A 15,798-nucleotide genomic window follows, 5' to 3' on the forward strand; every position below is an offset into this window, starting at 1 on the left:
ATATCTGTCTGTTCCTCAGTTTGATACCCGTGTCAGCATTATTGTCGTTATGTTTCCCCTGTTCAGACGCTGTCCTTGTTTGTTTTTTCTCGGTTATTTATTAAATGTTCACTCCCTGTATTTGCTTCTCGTATACCAGCGTCTGTCTTCACAGCCAATATACCACGACTAAGGGCTATATCAAAGCACTCCGCGTTGCGTCATGCATAAAAACAGCCCTTAGCCGGGGTATATTGGCCATATACCACACCCCCTCGAGCCTTATTGCTTAAGTAAATAATGATGTTTTATGTGTATATTTGTAGACTACACCTAATATAGAATAGAAGAGGGATTCAAATTTAATTGAATTTGACTGAATTTAATTCCTTTAATAAAAATGTGAATTGCAATTCTGTATCCTGTTTACTACTTCAATTCAAATTCTAGAATTTAATTGGAGTTTATGAGGCATTCACAATTCAATTCTGAATTGAGCCGTACCCTGACAGACACACACACACACACACACACACACACGCACACGCACAAATTCCTACCAAGATCATCACTTCAGGAACCTCCTGGTACTGTCAGAATGCTAGTTGTGCACTATGGACGAGACACATGGAAAGTATGTGTTCTTGCAGTGTGTGTATACAGGAGAGACAGTGTGTTGGAAATAGTATGTTGGTCTCCAGTATGAAATGGGTGGTGTTGTTGTGGGGGTAGTGTGGATTAACCACCTGGTTTCACCCGCCTCACCAGCTGACAGGTTAAATACAGACACAGCTATATATATATATATATATATATATATATATATATATATATATATATATATATATATATGTATATACAGTCCTAACATCAGCCTGGAAAATATGGAGAAACACTCTAATAATATCACTGCAGTCAGTAATGCATGGACAATCTAAACCATCCTATATGAGGGCTGGACTGGTGAAGAAAGGAAAAGTTTACAAACAGGGAAGGTCACACACACACAGCTGCTGTACTCGTGGGGATAGGAAAGGGGGCGGGAGCATGAAAGAGAAAATGAAAGCTGTCAGCAGAGACCGAGAACGAGGGAAGGATGATGCAGCTCAAATGAGGTAAATGAATAAAAACACGGAATGAACCTCCGTCTACACCTCCATCCAACTCAGGGAACATCTGGGGTGCTAGGGCAACATGATTTCTGTTCTATGGTGATAGTGTTGGACTTGTTAACATCAAAACAAAGGTATTCATCTGTTTAGGGGGTGAATGTGCATTTGTGTCTGTCTATCCCAGTATCAGATTACAATTACAGTCCTGTCCTTCTCTATTGTAGCCTGGACAGCTAGGGTAACTAACAACCAGTCCTTCTCTATTGTAGCCTGCCTGGACAGCTAGGGTAACTAACAACCAGTCCTTCTCTATTGTAGCCTGCCTGGACAGCTAGGTTAACTTTCCACCAGTCCTTCTCTATTGTAGCCTGCCTGGACAGCTAGGGTAACTTACAACCAGCTATCTCTTCCACTCACCATGTTGTTTTTTGACATGTAACACACTGGGCTTGCTGCCTGGCTGTAAGCGTGTGTATCATTGCATAGAATAGATAGCAGCCTTTCTCGACCAGATCGGAATTTAAATTGTTCAGCTTCTTGGCTATATAAAATCAGACCTAATTAATTCAACACATAACCACTTCATTACTGTGTGAGATCCTAGATGAAATAGATTCACTGTAAGAAAAATAAAAAATAACATAGCTCCATATCTTCTGTCTTCCTTCAGGTTCAAGAAATAACTTCTGGACATTTCTCCTAGCCTGTTGCTGTAAGGTTATACATTTCCGTCTAACCAAAGAGAGACTACGTTCCTCCTGAAGTGTAATTATCAACAGCTATCCTCCCTGATGTTTCTCTACATTCTGAAAACCAACTGAGTGCCTGCAGACTGTTTGATGCTCTCAAGAGTGATCCTTATCCTTACAGTAGGCCTCCAACAACATTTCCACCATAATGGTCAGGTTCTTGGTTCTGGCCCTCCTGTCTCTGGCTGGTGTGACCCAGACCTCCGCTAGCCCGACCCAGGCCTCTGAGCCCCCTAACCCCACTGAGGAGCAGCCTCCCTTAGGTACAGGAAGCCTCTCATTCCCTTGGAGCCACCTCCGTCTTCCAGGGTACATTGTTCCGCTCCACTACCACCTCCTGCTCCACCCTAACCTCACCATGCTCAGCTACAGCGGTACTGTCCGGATAGAGCTCCAGGTTCAGAACAATACCAACTGGGTGGTGCTGCACAGCAAGGGGCTCCGTATCACTACAGCAACCATGTTGGATCAGAACCTGGATCACCTGTCAGACAAGGTAGGCTACTCCCTCAGAACTAAACCGTCATGCTCAGTTTGTAACGATGTCCCACTTTTGTCTTCTCTGACATGTCCGTCTAATTACTACTGCATGTGTGTCTTCAGGTGCTCCCTGTGCTCCACAATCCTACCCATGAGCAGACTGCCATCTTCTCTCCCAGAGTGCTCAGCAGTGGGCAGAAGTACTTCCTATTTCTAGAGTTTGGGGCGGAGCTAGGAGAAGGCTTCTATGGCTTCTACAGGAGCACCTACAGAACCAGCAGCGGAGAGACACGGTACGGAGCGTGTGTGAGTGTACCTCCCTCTCTCTCTCCATGGGAGGGAGAAAGGCTGTGTTGTGCATCACTCCCTAACCAAATGTTTTTTTTGTGAGACATCACATGATAAACAACTTGTAATGTCTCTCTCTCTCTTTCTCTCTGCTCTCCACTCTCTCTCTCTGCCCACCCTCTATCTATCTCTCCAGGAACCTGGCCTCCACTCATTTTGAGCCCACCAGTGCTCGGATGGCGTTTCCTTGTTTTGATGAGCCGAGCTTCAAGGCTAATTACTCTGTCAGTATCAGGAGGAGCCGGGCACACATCGCCCTGTCCAACATGCCTGTAGTGAGTTAACACACAAAAGCAACACGGTGGCAGGTGGATCATAGTATGTGAGTGTGCATTACAATGTGTGTGTGTGTGTGTGTGTGTTTCCCCTTTAGGAGCAGACAATGGTCCTGGATGATGGCCTAATGGAGGACCGTTTTGCTGTGAGTGTGAGGATGAGCTCCTACCTGGTGGCCTTCATCGTGTGTGACTTCAGATCTGTCAGCGCAACAACGGCCTCAGGGGTCAAGGTAGGTGGGACAGGGGTGAGTGTGAATGTGTGTACGTGTGTGTGTACAGGCGGTATATGTGATTTCAGAACATCACTGTCATATGTTTCAGGTATCTGTCTATGCTGCTCCTGAGAAATGGCAGCACACCCATTATGCTCTGAAGGCTGCAGTCAAACTACTGGAGTTCTATGAGAAATACTTCAACATCAAATACCCACTACCTAAACAAGGTAACTAAATACTTCAACATCAAATACCCACTACCTAAACAAGGTAACTAAATACTTCAACATCAAATACCCACTACCTAAACAAGGTAACTAAATACTTCAACATCAAATACCCACTACATAAACAAGGTAATTAAATACTTCAACATCAAATACCCACTACCTAAACAAGGTAACTAAATACTTCAACATCAAATACCCACTACATAAACAAGGTAATTAAATACTTCAACATCAAATACCCACTACCTAAACAAGGTAATTAAATACTTCAACATCAAATACCCACTACATAAACAAGGTAACTAAATACTTCAACATCAAATACCCACTACCTAAACAAGGTAATTAAATACTTCAACATCAAATACCCACTACATAAACAAGGTAACTAAATACTTCAACATCAAATACCCACTACCTAAACAAGGTAACTAAATACTTCAACATCAAATACCCACTACATAAACAAGGTAATTAAATACTTCAACATCAAATACCCACTACCTAAACAAGGTAATTAAATACTTCAACATCAAATACCCACTACATAAACAAGGTAACTAAATACTTCAACATCAAATACCCACTACCTAAACAAGGTAATTAAATACTTCAACATCAAATACCCACTACATAAACAAGGTAACTAAATACTTCAACATCAAATACCCACTACCTAAACAAGGTAATTAAATACTTCAACATCAAATACCCACTACATAAACAAGGTAACTAAATACTTCAACATCAAATACCCACTACCTAAACAAGGTAATTAAATACTTCAACATCAAATACCCACTACCTAAACAAGGTAACTAAATACTTCAACATCAAATACCCACTACCTAAACAAGGTAACTAAATACTTCAACATCAAATACCCACTACATAAACAAGGTAATTAAATACTTCAACATCAAATACCCACTACCTAAACAAGGTAATTAAATACTTCAACATCAAATACCCACTACCTAAACAAGGTAACTAAATACTTCAACATCAAATACCCACTACATAAACAAGGTAATTAAATACTTCAACATCAAATACCCACTACCTAAACAAGGTAACTAAATACTTCAACATCAAATACCTACTACATAAACAAGGTAATTAAATACTTCAACATCAAATACCCACTACCTAAACAAGGTAATTAAATACTTCAACATCAAATACCCACTACATAAACAAGGTAACTAAATACTTCAACATCAAATACCCACTACCTAAACAAGGTAACTAAATACTTCAACATCAAATACCCACTACCTAAACAAGGTAATTAAATACTTCAACATCAAATACCCACTACCTAAACAAGGTAACTCAACGGTGCTGATGACCAGGGTTCAATAGCAGTTGTTGAAACAAAGGTAATCATTGAAGTTGCTACCTCCCCCCCCCCCCCTCCAGACCTGGTTGCTATCCCAGACTTTCAGGCCGGAGCAATGGAGAACTGGGGTCTGATCACCTTCAGAGAGACCAGCCTGCTCTACGACCCCGCCACCTCCTCAGGCTCCGATAGGGTCTGGGTTACCATGGTGATCGCCCACGAGCTCGCCCACCAGGTGAGAGCCGGACAGAAAGTTGTTCAGGGTGTTGAACAGGAAGTAGCAGGTCATGGCAGGAAGTGAACCTTGGTAGTGTGAAGAGGGATTAGACTTTCATGTCATAAACCTCTGCATTCTTCGGGAAGTGTATCCTCACTGGGAGACAAATGGCTCTCCTCACAGTGAATGGACCTGAATGAAATGACTGGAACAGATGTCTGTCCTCTTCCTCTGACATCTCTCATTGTCTATCCTACTCTTCTGACATCTCTCATTGTCTGTCCTCCTCTTCCTCTGACATCTCTCATTGTCTGTCCTCCTCTTCCTCTGACATCTCTCATTGTCTGTCCTCCTCTTCTGACATCTCTCATTGTCTATCCTCCTCTTCTGACATCTCTCATTGTCTATCCTCCTCTTCCTCTGACATCTCTCATTGTCTATCCTCCTCTTCCTCTGACATCTCTCATTGTCTATCCTCCTCTTCCTCTGACATCTCTCATTGTCTGTCCTCCTCTTCCTCTGACATCTCTCATTGTCTGTCCTCCTCTTCCTCGTCCTCCTCTTCCTCTGACATCTCTCATTGTCTATCCTCCTCTTCTGACATCTCTCATTGTCTGTCCTCCCCTTCCTCTGACATCTCTCATTGTCTATCCTCCTCTTCTGACATCTCTCATTGTCTGTCCTCCTCTTCCTCATCCTCCTCTTCCTCTGACATCTCTCATTGTCTATCCTCCTCTTCTGACATCTCTCATTGTCTGTCCTCCTCTTCCTCTGACATCTCTCATTGTCTGTCCTCCTCTTCCTCTGACATCTCTCATTGTCTGTCCTCCTCTTCCTCTGACATCTCTCATTGTCTGTCCTCTCCTGCCTGCCCGTTTGTCTGTCTATCAGTGGTTTGGCAACCTGGTGACCATGCAGTGGTGGAATGACATCTGGCTGAACGAGGGCTTCGCCAGATACATGGAGTACATCTCAGTCAACGCCACATACCCCAAACTCAGAGTGGTAAGATCCTGTTACTCATATGTTGTACACATCCCTACTCCAACTTCACAGTAGTATTATTGATTAGTATGTATGTTTCACATGTCCCTGAGGGAAATTCCTGTTGAAAAGGTGCCCTTTTTATCTCTCAGGAGGATTATCTGGTGGACACCTGCTTTGCTGCGATTGGTCGAGACTCTCTTAACTCCTCCCGTCCCATCTCCAGTGCGGCTGAGAGCCCCACACAGATTGAAGAGATGTTCGACACAGTATCCTACAACAAGGTAGACAAAAACGCACACATGCATGCATGCAAACACGCTCATCTTTTTTCCATCACATTGCTTTTATCAACCCTGTCTTTGCTTCAAGGGAGGGAGTAAGGATGAGTGTCTAAAGTATTGGATCAGGGCCACAGTGTTAATGTACTGTACTGTTTATGTGTTTATCCACCAGGGTGCATGTGTCCTGCACATGCTCAGACACTACCTGACTGACCAAGTGTTCCAGAGTGGAATCGTGCGCTACCTTCGCAGATACAGCTACAGCAACGCTCACAACCAGGACCTGTGGGACAGCCTGGCCAATGTGCGTAGATCGTTCAAATTATATATATTTTATTATAAACTGGGTAGTTCCAGCCCTGAATGCTGATTGGCTGACAGCCGTGGTATATCAGACCGTATACCACAGGTTTGACAAAACATTTATTTTTACTGCTCTAATTACGTTGATAATCAGTTTATAATAGCAATAAGGCTCCTCGGGGGTTTGTGGTATATGGCCAATATACCATGGCTAAAGGCTGTATCCAGGCACTCCGCGTTGCGTCGTGCATAAGAACAGCCCTTGGCCGTGGTATGTTGGTGATAAACCACCCCCCTGTGCCTTATTGCTTAATTAAACCCTCTGTGTAGGATGATTTAGTGTGTAAATGTAAGGTGCTGTGTTGTTGTTCTCAGACGTGTTCAGAGGAGGAGTTCAGCTCTGGAGAACACTGTTACAGCAGCAGGCAGGCAGCTAAGAACGCAGTAAACACACCTCTCTTTACACAGCAGTACATTACATTACAATACCAACAGTCAAGTCTCACAATTGATTTAAGAGTTTGATGTTTACGTGTGTGTGTGTGTGTGTGTGTGTGTGTGTGTGTGTGTGTCAGAACCTGTACGCTGGGGAGCACCTGGACCTGACATCCATGATGAACACCTGGACGCTGCAGACAGGTGTGCCCTTGGTAACGGTTACTAGGCAGGGGTCTCATCTCCTGCTGAAACAGGAGAGGTTCCTGAGGACCGCACATCCTTCTGATCCAGCATGGCCCAGCCTGCAGCAGGGGTAAACACACACACACACATTCTCTGTGATTGTCATGTGCAGTGAGGTCATATTCCTGCGCCTCATCTCTCCCCTCGCTGATCTCTCTGTGTTAGGTTCCTGTGGCACATCCCTCTGACATACAGGACTGACACCTCAACAAGTATCCACAGACACCTAATGACCACACTCACAGGTAAGACACCTAATGACCACACTCACAGGTAAGACACCTAATGACCACACTCACAGGTAAGACACCTAATAACCACACTCACAGGTAAGACACCTAATAACCACACTCACAGGTAAGACACCTAATGACCACACTCACAGGTAAGACACCTAATGACCACACTCACAGGTAAGACACCTAATGACCACACTCGCAGGTAAGACACCTAATGACCACACTCACAGGTAAGACACCTAATGACCACACTCACAGGTAAGACACCTAATGACCACACTCACAAGTAAGACACCTAATGACCACACTCACAGGTAAGACACCTAATGACCACACTCACAGGTAAGACACCTAATGACCACACTCACAGGTAAGACACCTAATAACCACACTCACAGGTAAGACACCTAATGACCACACTCGCAGGTAAGACACCTAATGACCACACTCACAGGTAAGACACCTAATGACCACACTCACAGGGAAGATAGTTGTGGTCTCGCTCGTGAGGTTTCACTAATTCATTGATTGCCTAGTCTCTCCTCTCCTCAGACAGTGTGGATGTGGGGGAGGAGGTGGGCTGGGTGAAGGTGAATGTGGACATGGCTGGTTATTACCTGGTCCACTATGATGGTTCAGGCTGGGACGACTTGATACAACTACTGAAGGACAACCACACAGCTCTCACCTTCATGGACAGAACACACCTCATACACAACGCCTTCCAACTCACCACGTAAGAAACCTACCTGTGTGTGTTAATATATGAATAGACGGCCTCCCGGGTGGTGCAGTGGTCTAGGGCTGTGCCACCAGAGACTCTGGGTTCGCACCCAGGCTCTGTCGCAGCCAGCCACGACCGGGAGGTCCTTGGGGAGACGCACAATTGGCCTAGCGTCGTCCGAGTTAGGGAGGTAGGGATATCCTTGTCTCATCGCGCACCAGCGACTCCTGTGGCGGTCCGGGCGCAGTGCACGCTAAACGGGTCGCCAGATGCTCAGTGTTTCCTCCAACACATTGGTGCGGCTGGCTTCCGGGTTGGATGCACGCTGTGTTAAAGAAGCAGTGCGGCTTGGTTGGGTTGTGTTTCGGAGGACGCATGGCTTTCGACCTTCGTCTCTCCCGAGCCCATACGGGAGTTGTAGCGATGAGACAAGACAGTAACAATTGGATACCACGAAATTGGGGAGAAAAAGGGGGTAAAAATATAAATACAGTGGGGCAAAAAAGTATTTAGTCAGCCACCAATTGTGCAAGTTTTCCCACTTAAAAAGATGAGAGAGGCCTGTAATTTTCATCATAGGTGCACTTCAACTATGACAGACAAAATTAGAAAAAAAAATCCAGAAAATCACATTGTAGGATTTTTAAATAATTTATTTGCAAATTATGGTGGAAAATAAGTATTTGGTCACCTACAAACAAACAAGATTTCTGGCTCTCACAGACCTGTAACTTCTTCTTTAAGAGGCTCCTCTGTCCTCCACTCGTTACCTGTATTAATGGCACCTGTTTGAACTTGTTATCAGTATAAAAGACACCTGCCCACAACCTCAAACAGTCACACTCCAAACTCCACTATGGCCAAGACCAAAGAGCTGTCAAAGGACACCAGAAACAAAATTGTAGACCTGCACCAGGCTGGGAAGACTGAATCTGCAATAGGTAAGCAGCTCGGTTTGAAGAAATCAACTGTGGGAGCAATTATTAGGAAATGGAAGACATACAAGACCACTGATAATCTACCCCGATCTGGGGCTCCACGCAAGATCTCACCCCGTGGGGTCAAAATGATCACAAGAACGGTGAGCAAAAATCCCAGAACCACACGGGGAGGACCTAGTGAATGACCTGCAGAGAGCTGGGACCAAGTAACAAAGCCTACCATCAGTAACACACTACGCCGCCAGGGACTCAAATCCTGCAGTGCCAGACGTGTCCCCCTGCTTAAGCCAGTACATGTCCAGGCCCGTCTGAAGTTTGCTAGAGAGCATTTGGATGATCCAGAAGAAGATTGGGAGAATGTCATATGGTCAGATCAAAACAAAATATAACTTTTTGGTAAAAACTCAACTCGTCGTGTTTGGAGGACAAAGAATACTGAGTTGCATCCAAAGAACACCATACCTACTGTGAAGCATGGGGGTGGAAACATCATGCTTTGGGGCTGTTTTTCTGCAAAGGGACCAGGATGACTGATCCGTGTAAAGGAAAGAATGAATGGGGCCATGTATCGTGAGATTTTGAGTGAAAACCTCCTTCCATCAGCAAGGAAATTGAAGATGAAACGTGGCTGGGTCTTTCAGCATGACAATGATCCCAAACACACCGCCCGGGCAGCGAAGGAGTGGCTTTGTAAGAAACATTTCAAGATCCTGGAGTGGCCTAGCCAGTCTCCAGATCTCAACCCCATAGATACCTTTGGAGGGAGTTGAAAGTCCGTGTTGCCCAGCAACAGCCCCAAAACATCACTGCTCTAGAGGAGATCTGCATGGAGGAATGGGCCAAAATACCAGCAACAGTGTGTGAAAACCTTGTGAAGACTTACAGAAAACGTTTGACCTCTGTCATTGCCAACAAAGGGTATATAACAAAGTATTGAGAGAAACTTTTGTTGTTGACCAAATACTTATTTTCCACCATCATTTGCAAATAAATTCATTAAAAATCCTACAATGTGATTTTCTGGATTTCTTTTCTCATTTTGTCTGTCATAGTTGAAGTGTACCTATGATGAAAATTACAGGCCTCTCTTATCTTTTTAAGTGGGAGAACTTACACAATTGGTGGCTGACTAAATACTTTTTTGCCCCACTGTATATACAGTGCCTTGCGAAAGTATTCGGCCCCCTTGAACTTTGCGACCTTTTGCCACATTTCAGGCTTCAAACATAAAGATATAAAACTGTATTTTTTTGTGAAGAATCAACAACAAGTGGGACACAATCATGAAGTGGAACGACATTTATTGGATATTTCAAACTTTTTTAACATATCCAAAACTGAAAAATTGGGCGTGCAAAATTATTCAGCCCCTTTACTTTCAGTGCAGCAAACTCTCTCCAGAAGTTCAGTGAGGATCTCTGAATGATCCAATGTTGACCTAAATGACTAATGAGGATAAATACAATCCACCTGTGTGTAATCAAGTCTCCGTATAAATGTACCTGCACTGTGATAGTCTCAGAGGTCCGTTAAAAGCGCAGAGAGCATCATGAAGAACAAGGAACACACCAGGCAGGTCCGAGATACTGTTGTGAAGAAGTTTAAAGCCGGATTTGGATACAAAAAGATTTCCCAAGCTTTAAACATCCCAAGCCTGACAAGCCTGAAATGTGGCAAAAGGTCGCAAAGTTCAAGGGGGCCGAATACTTTCGCAAGGCACTGTCTGTGAATAGACAACACAAACAGACTTTTATTTCTGACGTCATCTCTCTATACTACTTCGATAGGGCAGGTCGGTTGTCACTCGACAAAGCCTTGGACCTTATTGGCTACCTGCGATCAGAAAGTCACACCGTTCCCTTACTCGAGGGGTTGGGCTACCTGGAAGCTTTCTACAGGATAGTGGAGAGGAGAGACATACCTGATGTCACACAAAACCTCAGGGTAGGACACATACACACACACACACACACACAAACACATAAAACAATTCTAAAAACATTCAGGTTCAGTTGCGGAGTTTGAGTGCGTGTGTGGTCTGATATCCTCTATGTGTGTGGTCTGATGTCCTCTGTGTGTGTGGTCTGATGTCCTCTATGTGTGTGGTCTGATGTCCTCTATGTGTGTGGTCTGATGTCCTCTATGTGTGTGGTCTGATGTCCTCTATGTGTGTGGTCTGATGTCCTCTCTGTGTCGGGTCGGATGTCCTCTCTGTGTCGGGTCGGATGTCCTCTCTGTGTCGGGTCAGATGTCCTCTGTGTGTGTGGTCTGATGTCCTCTGTGTGTGTGGTCTGATGTCCTCTATGTGTGTGGTCTGATGTCCTCTATGTGTGTGGTCTGATGTCCTCTCCGTGTGTGGTCTGATGTCCTCTATGTGTGTGGTCGGATGTCCTCTCTGTGTCGGGTCAGATGTCCTCTGTGTGTGTGGTCTGATGTCCTCTGTGTGTGTGATCTGATATCCTCTCTGTGTGTGGTCTGATGTCCTCTCTGTGTGTGATCTGATGTCCTCTCTGTGTGTGATCTGATGTCCTCTCTGTGTGTGATCTGATGTCCTCTCTGTGTGTGGTCTGATGTCCTCTCTGTGTCGGGTCTGATGTCCTCTCTGTGTCGGGTCTGATGTCCTCTCTGTGTCGGGTCTGATGTCCTCTCTGTGTCGGGTCTGATGTCCTCTCTGTGTCGGGTCTGATGTCCTCTCTGTGTGTGGTCTGATGTCCTCTCTGTGTCGGGTCTGATGTCCTCTCTGTGTGTGGTCTGATGTCCTCTGTGTCGGGTCGGATGTCCTCTCTGTGTGTGGTCTGATGTCCTCTCTGTGTGTGGTCTGATGTCCGCTCTGTGTCGGGTCTGATGTCCTCTCTGTGTGTGTTTTCCGCAGACGTACATCCTGTGGTATTTCCGTGATGTGATTGACCGTCAGACGTGGAGCGACAAGGGCTCTGTGTCTGAGAGGCGACTGAGGTCGGAGCTCCTTTCCCTGGCCTGCCATCTAGGAGACCTCCCCTGTTTGAAGCAGGCCCAGCGCAGCTTCACACACTGGCTGGACTCCAACAGCACGCTTAAGTATGTCTCTCTGCCTGCCTATCTGTCTGTCTGTCAGCTATTTGAGAGTGTGGTTACATCCTTTTGACAGTAACATACCTCCTGAAATCCAGGACCAATCAAAGGTGCAAACTTTGCCTGACTGCAGAAGTAAACCATGTCCTGTCTGTGCCTCTCCATCCACCAGCCTGCCTGCAGACGTGGCAGAGACAGTGTATTCAGTAGGGGCCCAGGAGGACACGGGCTGGGCGTCTCTCCTCCAGACATACACCCACTCCCTCTCAGAGACACACAAACACAAGATCCTCTCTGCCCTGGCCAGCAGCCGAGACACTAACAAACTAACCAGGTGTGTACAGTCTTCTATACTCGGTCAATTCAATATTTGACATTACATTCAGTGTGCGTGTTTCTACCCCAGGTTGTTGGAGCTGGGTCTAGAGGGAGAGGTGATCCGTACCCAGGACCTGGACTCCCTCATCGCCATGGTAGCCAGGAACCCAAGGGGACATCATCTGGCCTGGAGCTACGTCCAGAAATACTGGAGCACCCTGGTGGACAAGTAGGTGGTCGAGAGGGAGGGGGAAGAGAGGTAGAGAAGGAGACTAACACTGAGGATAAATAGGTGGAGAATGAGAGAGGGAAAGGGAGAAAGATTAACTGAGAGACTAATACTGATGACAAAGTAGGTAGTAGTAGGCCAGCAATCCCATAGCCTGGGGGCTTTTGCCAACCTGTGGTGTTTTACTCTTGTTTCTACCCTGCAGGTTCCAGTTGGGATCGTTCTCTATTAGAAACATCATCATTGGTACCACAGCCCAGTTCTCCTCCACAGAGGAACTCACTGAGGTGAGATTACTGATCTTTCCATGGCAATATAATTTGTTGTCAGAAGCAAAGTTCTGTTTGAGCGAGGGAGAGGGTGTGTCCCATAACCCACGGCCATGCTTACCAGGTGTGTGTGTTCCCCAGGTGCGTGTATTCTTTGAGTCGATCCATGAGCAGGCATCTCAGCTGAGAGTGACTGAGGTTGCCATGGATAACATCCAGAAGAACATCCTCTGGCTGCAAAGGAACCTGGGAACTCTGAGGAGCTGGCTGGACCAACAGATAGACTGAAGAGAAAGAGGGAGGCAGAGGGAGGGGGGAGAGAGAGGCAGAGGGAGGGGGGATAGGGAGAGAGAGAGAGAGGGAGGGAGGATTGGGAGAGAGAGACAGGGATGGGGAATAGGGGGAGAGAGATAGAGGGAGGGGGGATAGGAAGAGAGAGAGACAGAGGGAGGGGGATAGGGAAAGAGACAGAGGGAGGGAGGATAGGGAGAGAGAGACGGAGGGAGGGGGATAGGGAGAGAGAGGGAGACAGAGGGATGGGGATAGGGAGAGAGAGAGACAGAGGGAGGGGGGATAGGGAGAGAGAGAGAGACAGAGGGAGGGGGGATAGGGAGAGAGAGGGAGACAGAGGGAGGGGGATAGGGAGAGAGAGGGAGACAGAGGGATGGGGATAGGGAGAGAGAGAGAGAGACAGAGGGGGATAGGGAGAGAGAGCGAGACAGAGGGATGGGGGATAGGGAGAGAGAGAGAGACAGAGGGATGGGGGATAGGGAGAGAGAGAGAGACAGAGGGAGGGGGATAGGGAGAGAGAGAGAGAGAGAGACAGAGGGAGGGGGATAGGGAGAGAGAGAGCGAGACAGGGGGATGGGGGATAGGGAGAGAGAGCGAGACAGAAGGATGGGGATATGGAGAGAGACAGAGGGATGGGGGATAGGGAGAGAGAGAGACAGAGGGAGGGGGATATGGAGAGAGAGAGAGACAGAGGGATAGGGAGAGAGAGACAGAGGGAGGGGGATAGGGAGAGAGAGAGACAGAGGGAGGGGGATAGGGAGAGAGAGAGAGAGACAGAGGGAGGGGGATAGGGAGAGAGAGAGAGCGAGACAGGGGGATGGGGGATAGGGAGAGAGAGCGAGACAGAAGGATGGGGATATGGAGAGAGAGACAGAGGGAGGGGGATAGGGAGAGAGAGAGAGAGACAGAGGGAGGGGGGATAGGGAGAGAGAGAGACAGAGGGAGGGGGGATAGGGAGAGAGAGAGACAGAGGGAGGGGGATAGGGAGAGAGACAGAGGTAGGGGGGATAGGGAGAGAGAGAGAGACAGAGGGATTAGGGAGAGAGAGAGACAGAGGGATGGGGGATAGGGAGAGAGAGAGAGACAGAGGGATGGGGGATAGGGAGAGAGAGACAGAGGGATGGGGGATAGGGAGAGAGAGAGAGACAGAGGGATGGGGCATAGGGAGAGTGAGAGACAGAGGGATGGGGGATAGGGAGAGAGAGACAGCGGTAGAACATGCTTGATTAGAGCTTTGTTTTTATTTTATTTATTTTATGGATAGTTGTGTGTGTGTATATAATTTGGTCATGATTTTCAGTTTACATCAGGGACTTGGAATTGGTTTTGTTGAATTTGATTAAAATGTTTAATAATGAAGTGTTGTCAAAGTGCTCTTTGAAGAGCAGTAAGAAGACCAAGATCATGTGGAATTACACAGAGTAAGAGCAAATGAAATACGAACAGAAAACCAATTTGTAGGTGCCAACAGTGAATGTAGGAGAGGCCTGAAAAGGCAAAAACAGCCGTCTCTGTATGTGAGACAGAATGAAGCTTGGTCTCACACACTACAACCTCACAGCCACTAGAGGGAGGGGACTGCTGAAGATTCAGTAGGAAACATACAGTTGCAGTCGGAAGTTTACATACACTTAGGTTGGAGTCATTCAAATTAATTTTTCAACCACTTCACAAATTTCTTGTTAACAAACTATAGTTTTGGCAAATTTGTTAGGACATCTACTTTGCGCATGACACAAGTAATTTTTCCAACAATTGTTTACAGACAGATTATTTAACTTATAATTCACTGTATCACAATTCCAGTGGTCAGAAGTTTACATGCACTAAGTTGACTGTGCCTTTAAACAGCTTGGAAAATTCCAGAAAATTATGTCATGACTTTAGAAGCTTCTGATAGGCTAATTGACATAATTTGAGTCAATTGGAGGTGTACCTGTGGATGTAGTTCAAGGCCTACCTTCAAACTCAGTGTCTCTTTGCTTGACATCATAGGAAAATAAAAATAAATCAGCCAAGACCTCAGAAAAAAAATTGTAGACCTCCACAAGTCTGGTTCATCCTTGGGAGCAATTTACAAACACCTGAAGGTACTACGTTCATCTGTACAAACAATAGTACGCAAGTATAAACACCATGGGACCACGCAGCCGTCATACCGCTCAGGAAGGAGTTCTGTCTCCTAGAGATTAAGTACTTTACTTTGGTGCGAAAAGTGCAAATCAATCCCAGAAAAACAGAAAAAGGACCTTGAAGATGCTGGAGGAAACAGGTACAAAGGTATCTTTATCCACAGTAAAACGAGTCCTATATCGACATAACCTGAAAGGTCGCTCAGCAAGGAAGAAGCCACTGCTCCAAAACCGCCATAAAAAAGCCAGGTTACGGTTTGCAACTGCACATGGGGACAAAGATCGTACTTTTTGGAGAAATGTCCTCTGGTCTGATCAAACAAAAATATAACTGTTTGGCAATAATGACCATCGTTATGTTTGGAGTAAAAAGGGGGAGGCTTGTAAGCCAAAGAACACCAT

The 15,798-nt window shown here is 45.9% G+C and overlaps 1 protein-coding gene across 2 annotated transcripts; it reads left to right on the forward strand.

The window, feature by feature from the left end:
* Positions 1 to 851: 851 nt before the first annotated feature.
* Positions 852 to 14,623, forward strand: erap2 (endoplasmic reticulum aminopeptidase 2). Of its 2 annotated transcripts, none has more exons than XM_036979917.2 (20): positions 852 to 1,094; positions 1,762 to 2,336; positions 2,444 to 2,613; positions 2,805 to 2,943; positions 3,042 to 3,176; positions 3,268 to 3,388; positions 4,814 to 4,968; positions 5,842 to 5,955; positions 6,087 to 6,218; positions 6,391 to 6,522; positions 6,897 to 6,965; positions 7,097 to 7,272; positions 7,368 to 7,447; positions 7,994 to 8,177; positions 10,894 to 11,050; positions 11,979 to 12,163; positions 12,330 to 12,491; positions 12,564 to 12,704; positions 12,910 to 12,991; positions 13,115 to 14,623. In XM_036979917.2, exons 2-20 carry the CDS (start codon positions 1,989 to 1,991, stop codon positions 13,259 to 13,261), a joined length of 2,829 nt encoding a protein of 942 aa, XP_036835812.2. In that variant the 5' UTR covers positions 852 to 1,094; positions 1,762 to 1,988; the 3' UTR covers positions 13,262 to 14,623. The 2 variants fall into 2 exon arrangements, with proteins under 2 accessions (XP_036835812.2, XP_036835813.2); XM_036979918.2 differs by having other exon boundaries at positions 1,035 to 1,225; positions 13,115 to 13,536.
* The last annotated feature ends 1,175 nt before the right edge of the window (positions 14,624 to 15,798 follow it).

This window comes from Oncorhynchus mykiss, chromosome 6, assembly GCF_057628025.1.
Source record: "Oncorhynchus mykiss isolate SJ-2025 chromosome 6, ASM5762802v1, whole genome shotgun sequence".
NCBI lineage: Eukaryota > Metazoa > Chordata > Actinopteri > Salmoniformes > Salmonidae > Oncorhynchus > Oncorhynchus mykiss.

Excerpts from the sequence above, each read along its gene's own strand:
- erap2 (XM_036979917.2), top strand. The coding sequence starts at position 1,989 with ATGGTCAGGTTCTTGGTTCTGGCCCTCCTGTCTCTGGCTGGTGTGACC. Across the intron at positions 4,969-5,841 it reads CCCACGAGCTCGCCCACCAG|TGGTTTGGCAACCTGGTGAC; the intron begins GTGAGAGCCGGA and ends TCTGTCTATCAG. Across the intron at positions 12,705-12,909 it reads TGGAGCACCCTGGTGGACAA|GTTCCAGTTGGGATCGTTCT; the intron begins GTAGGTGGTCGA and ends TCTACCCTGCAG.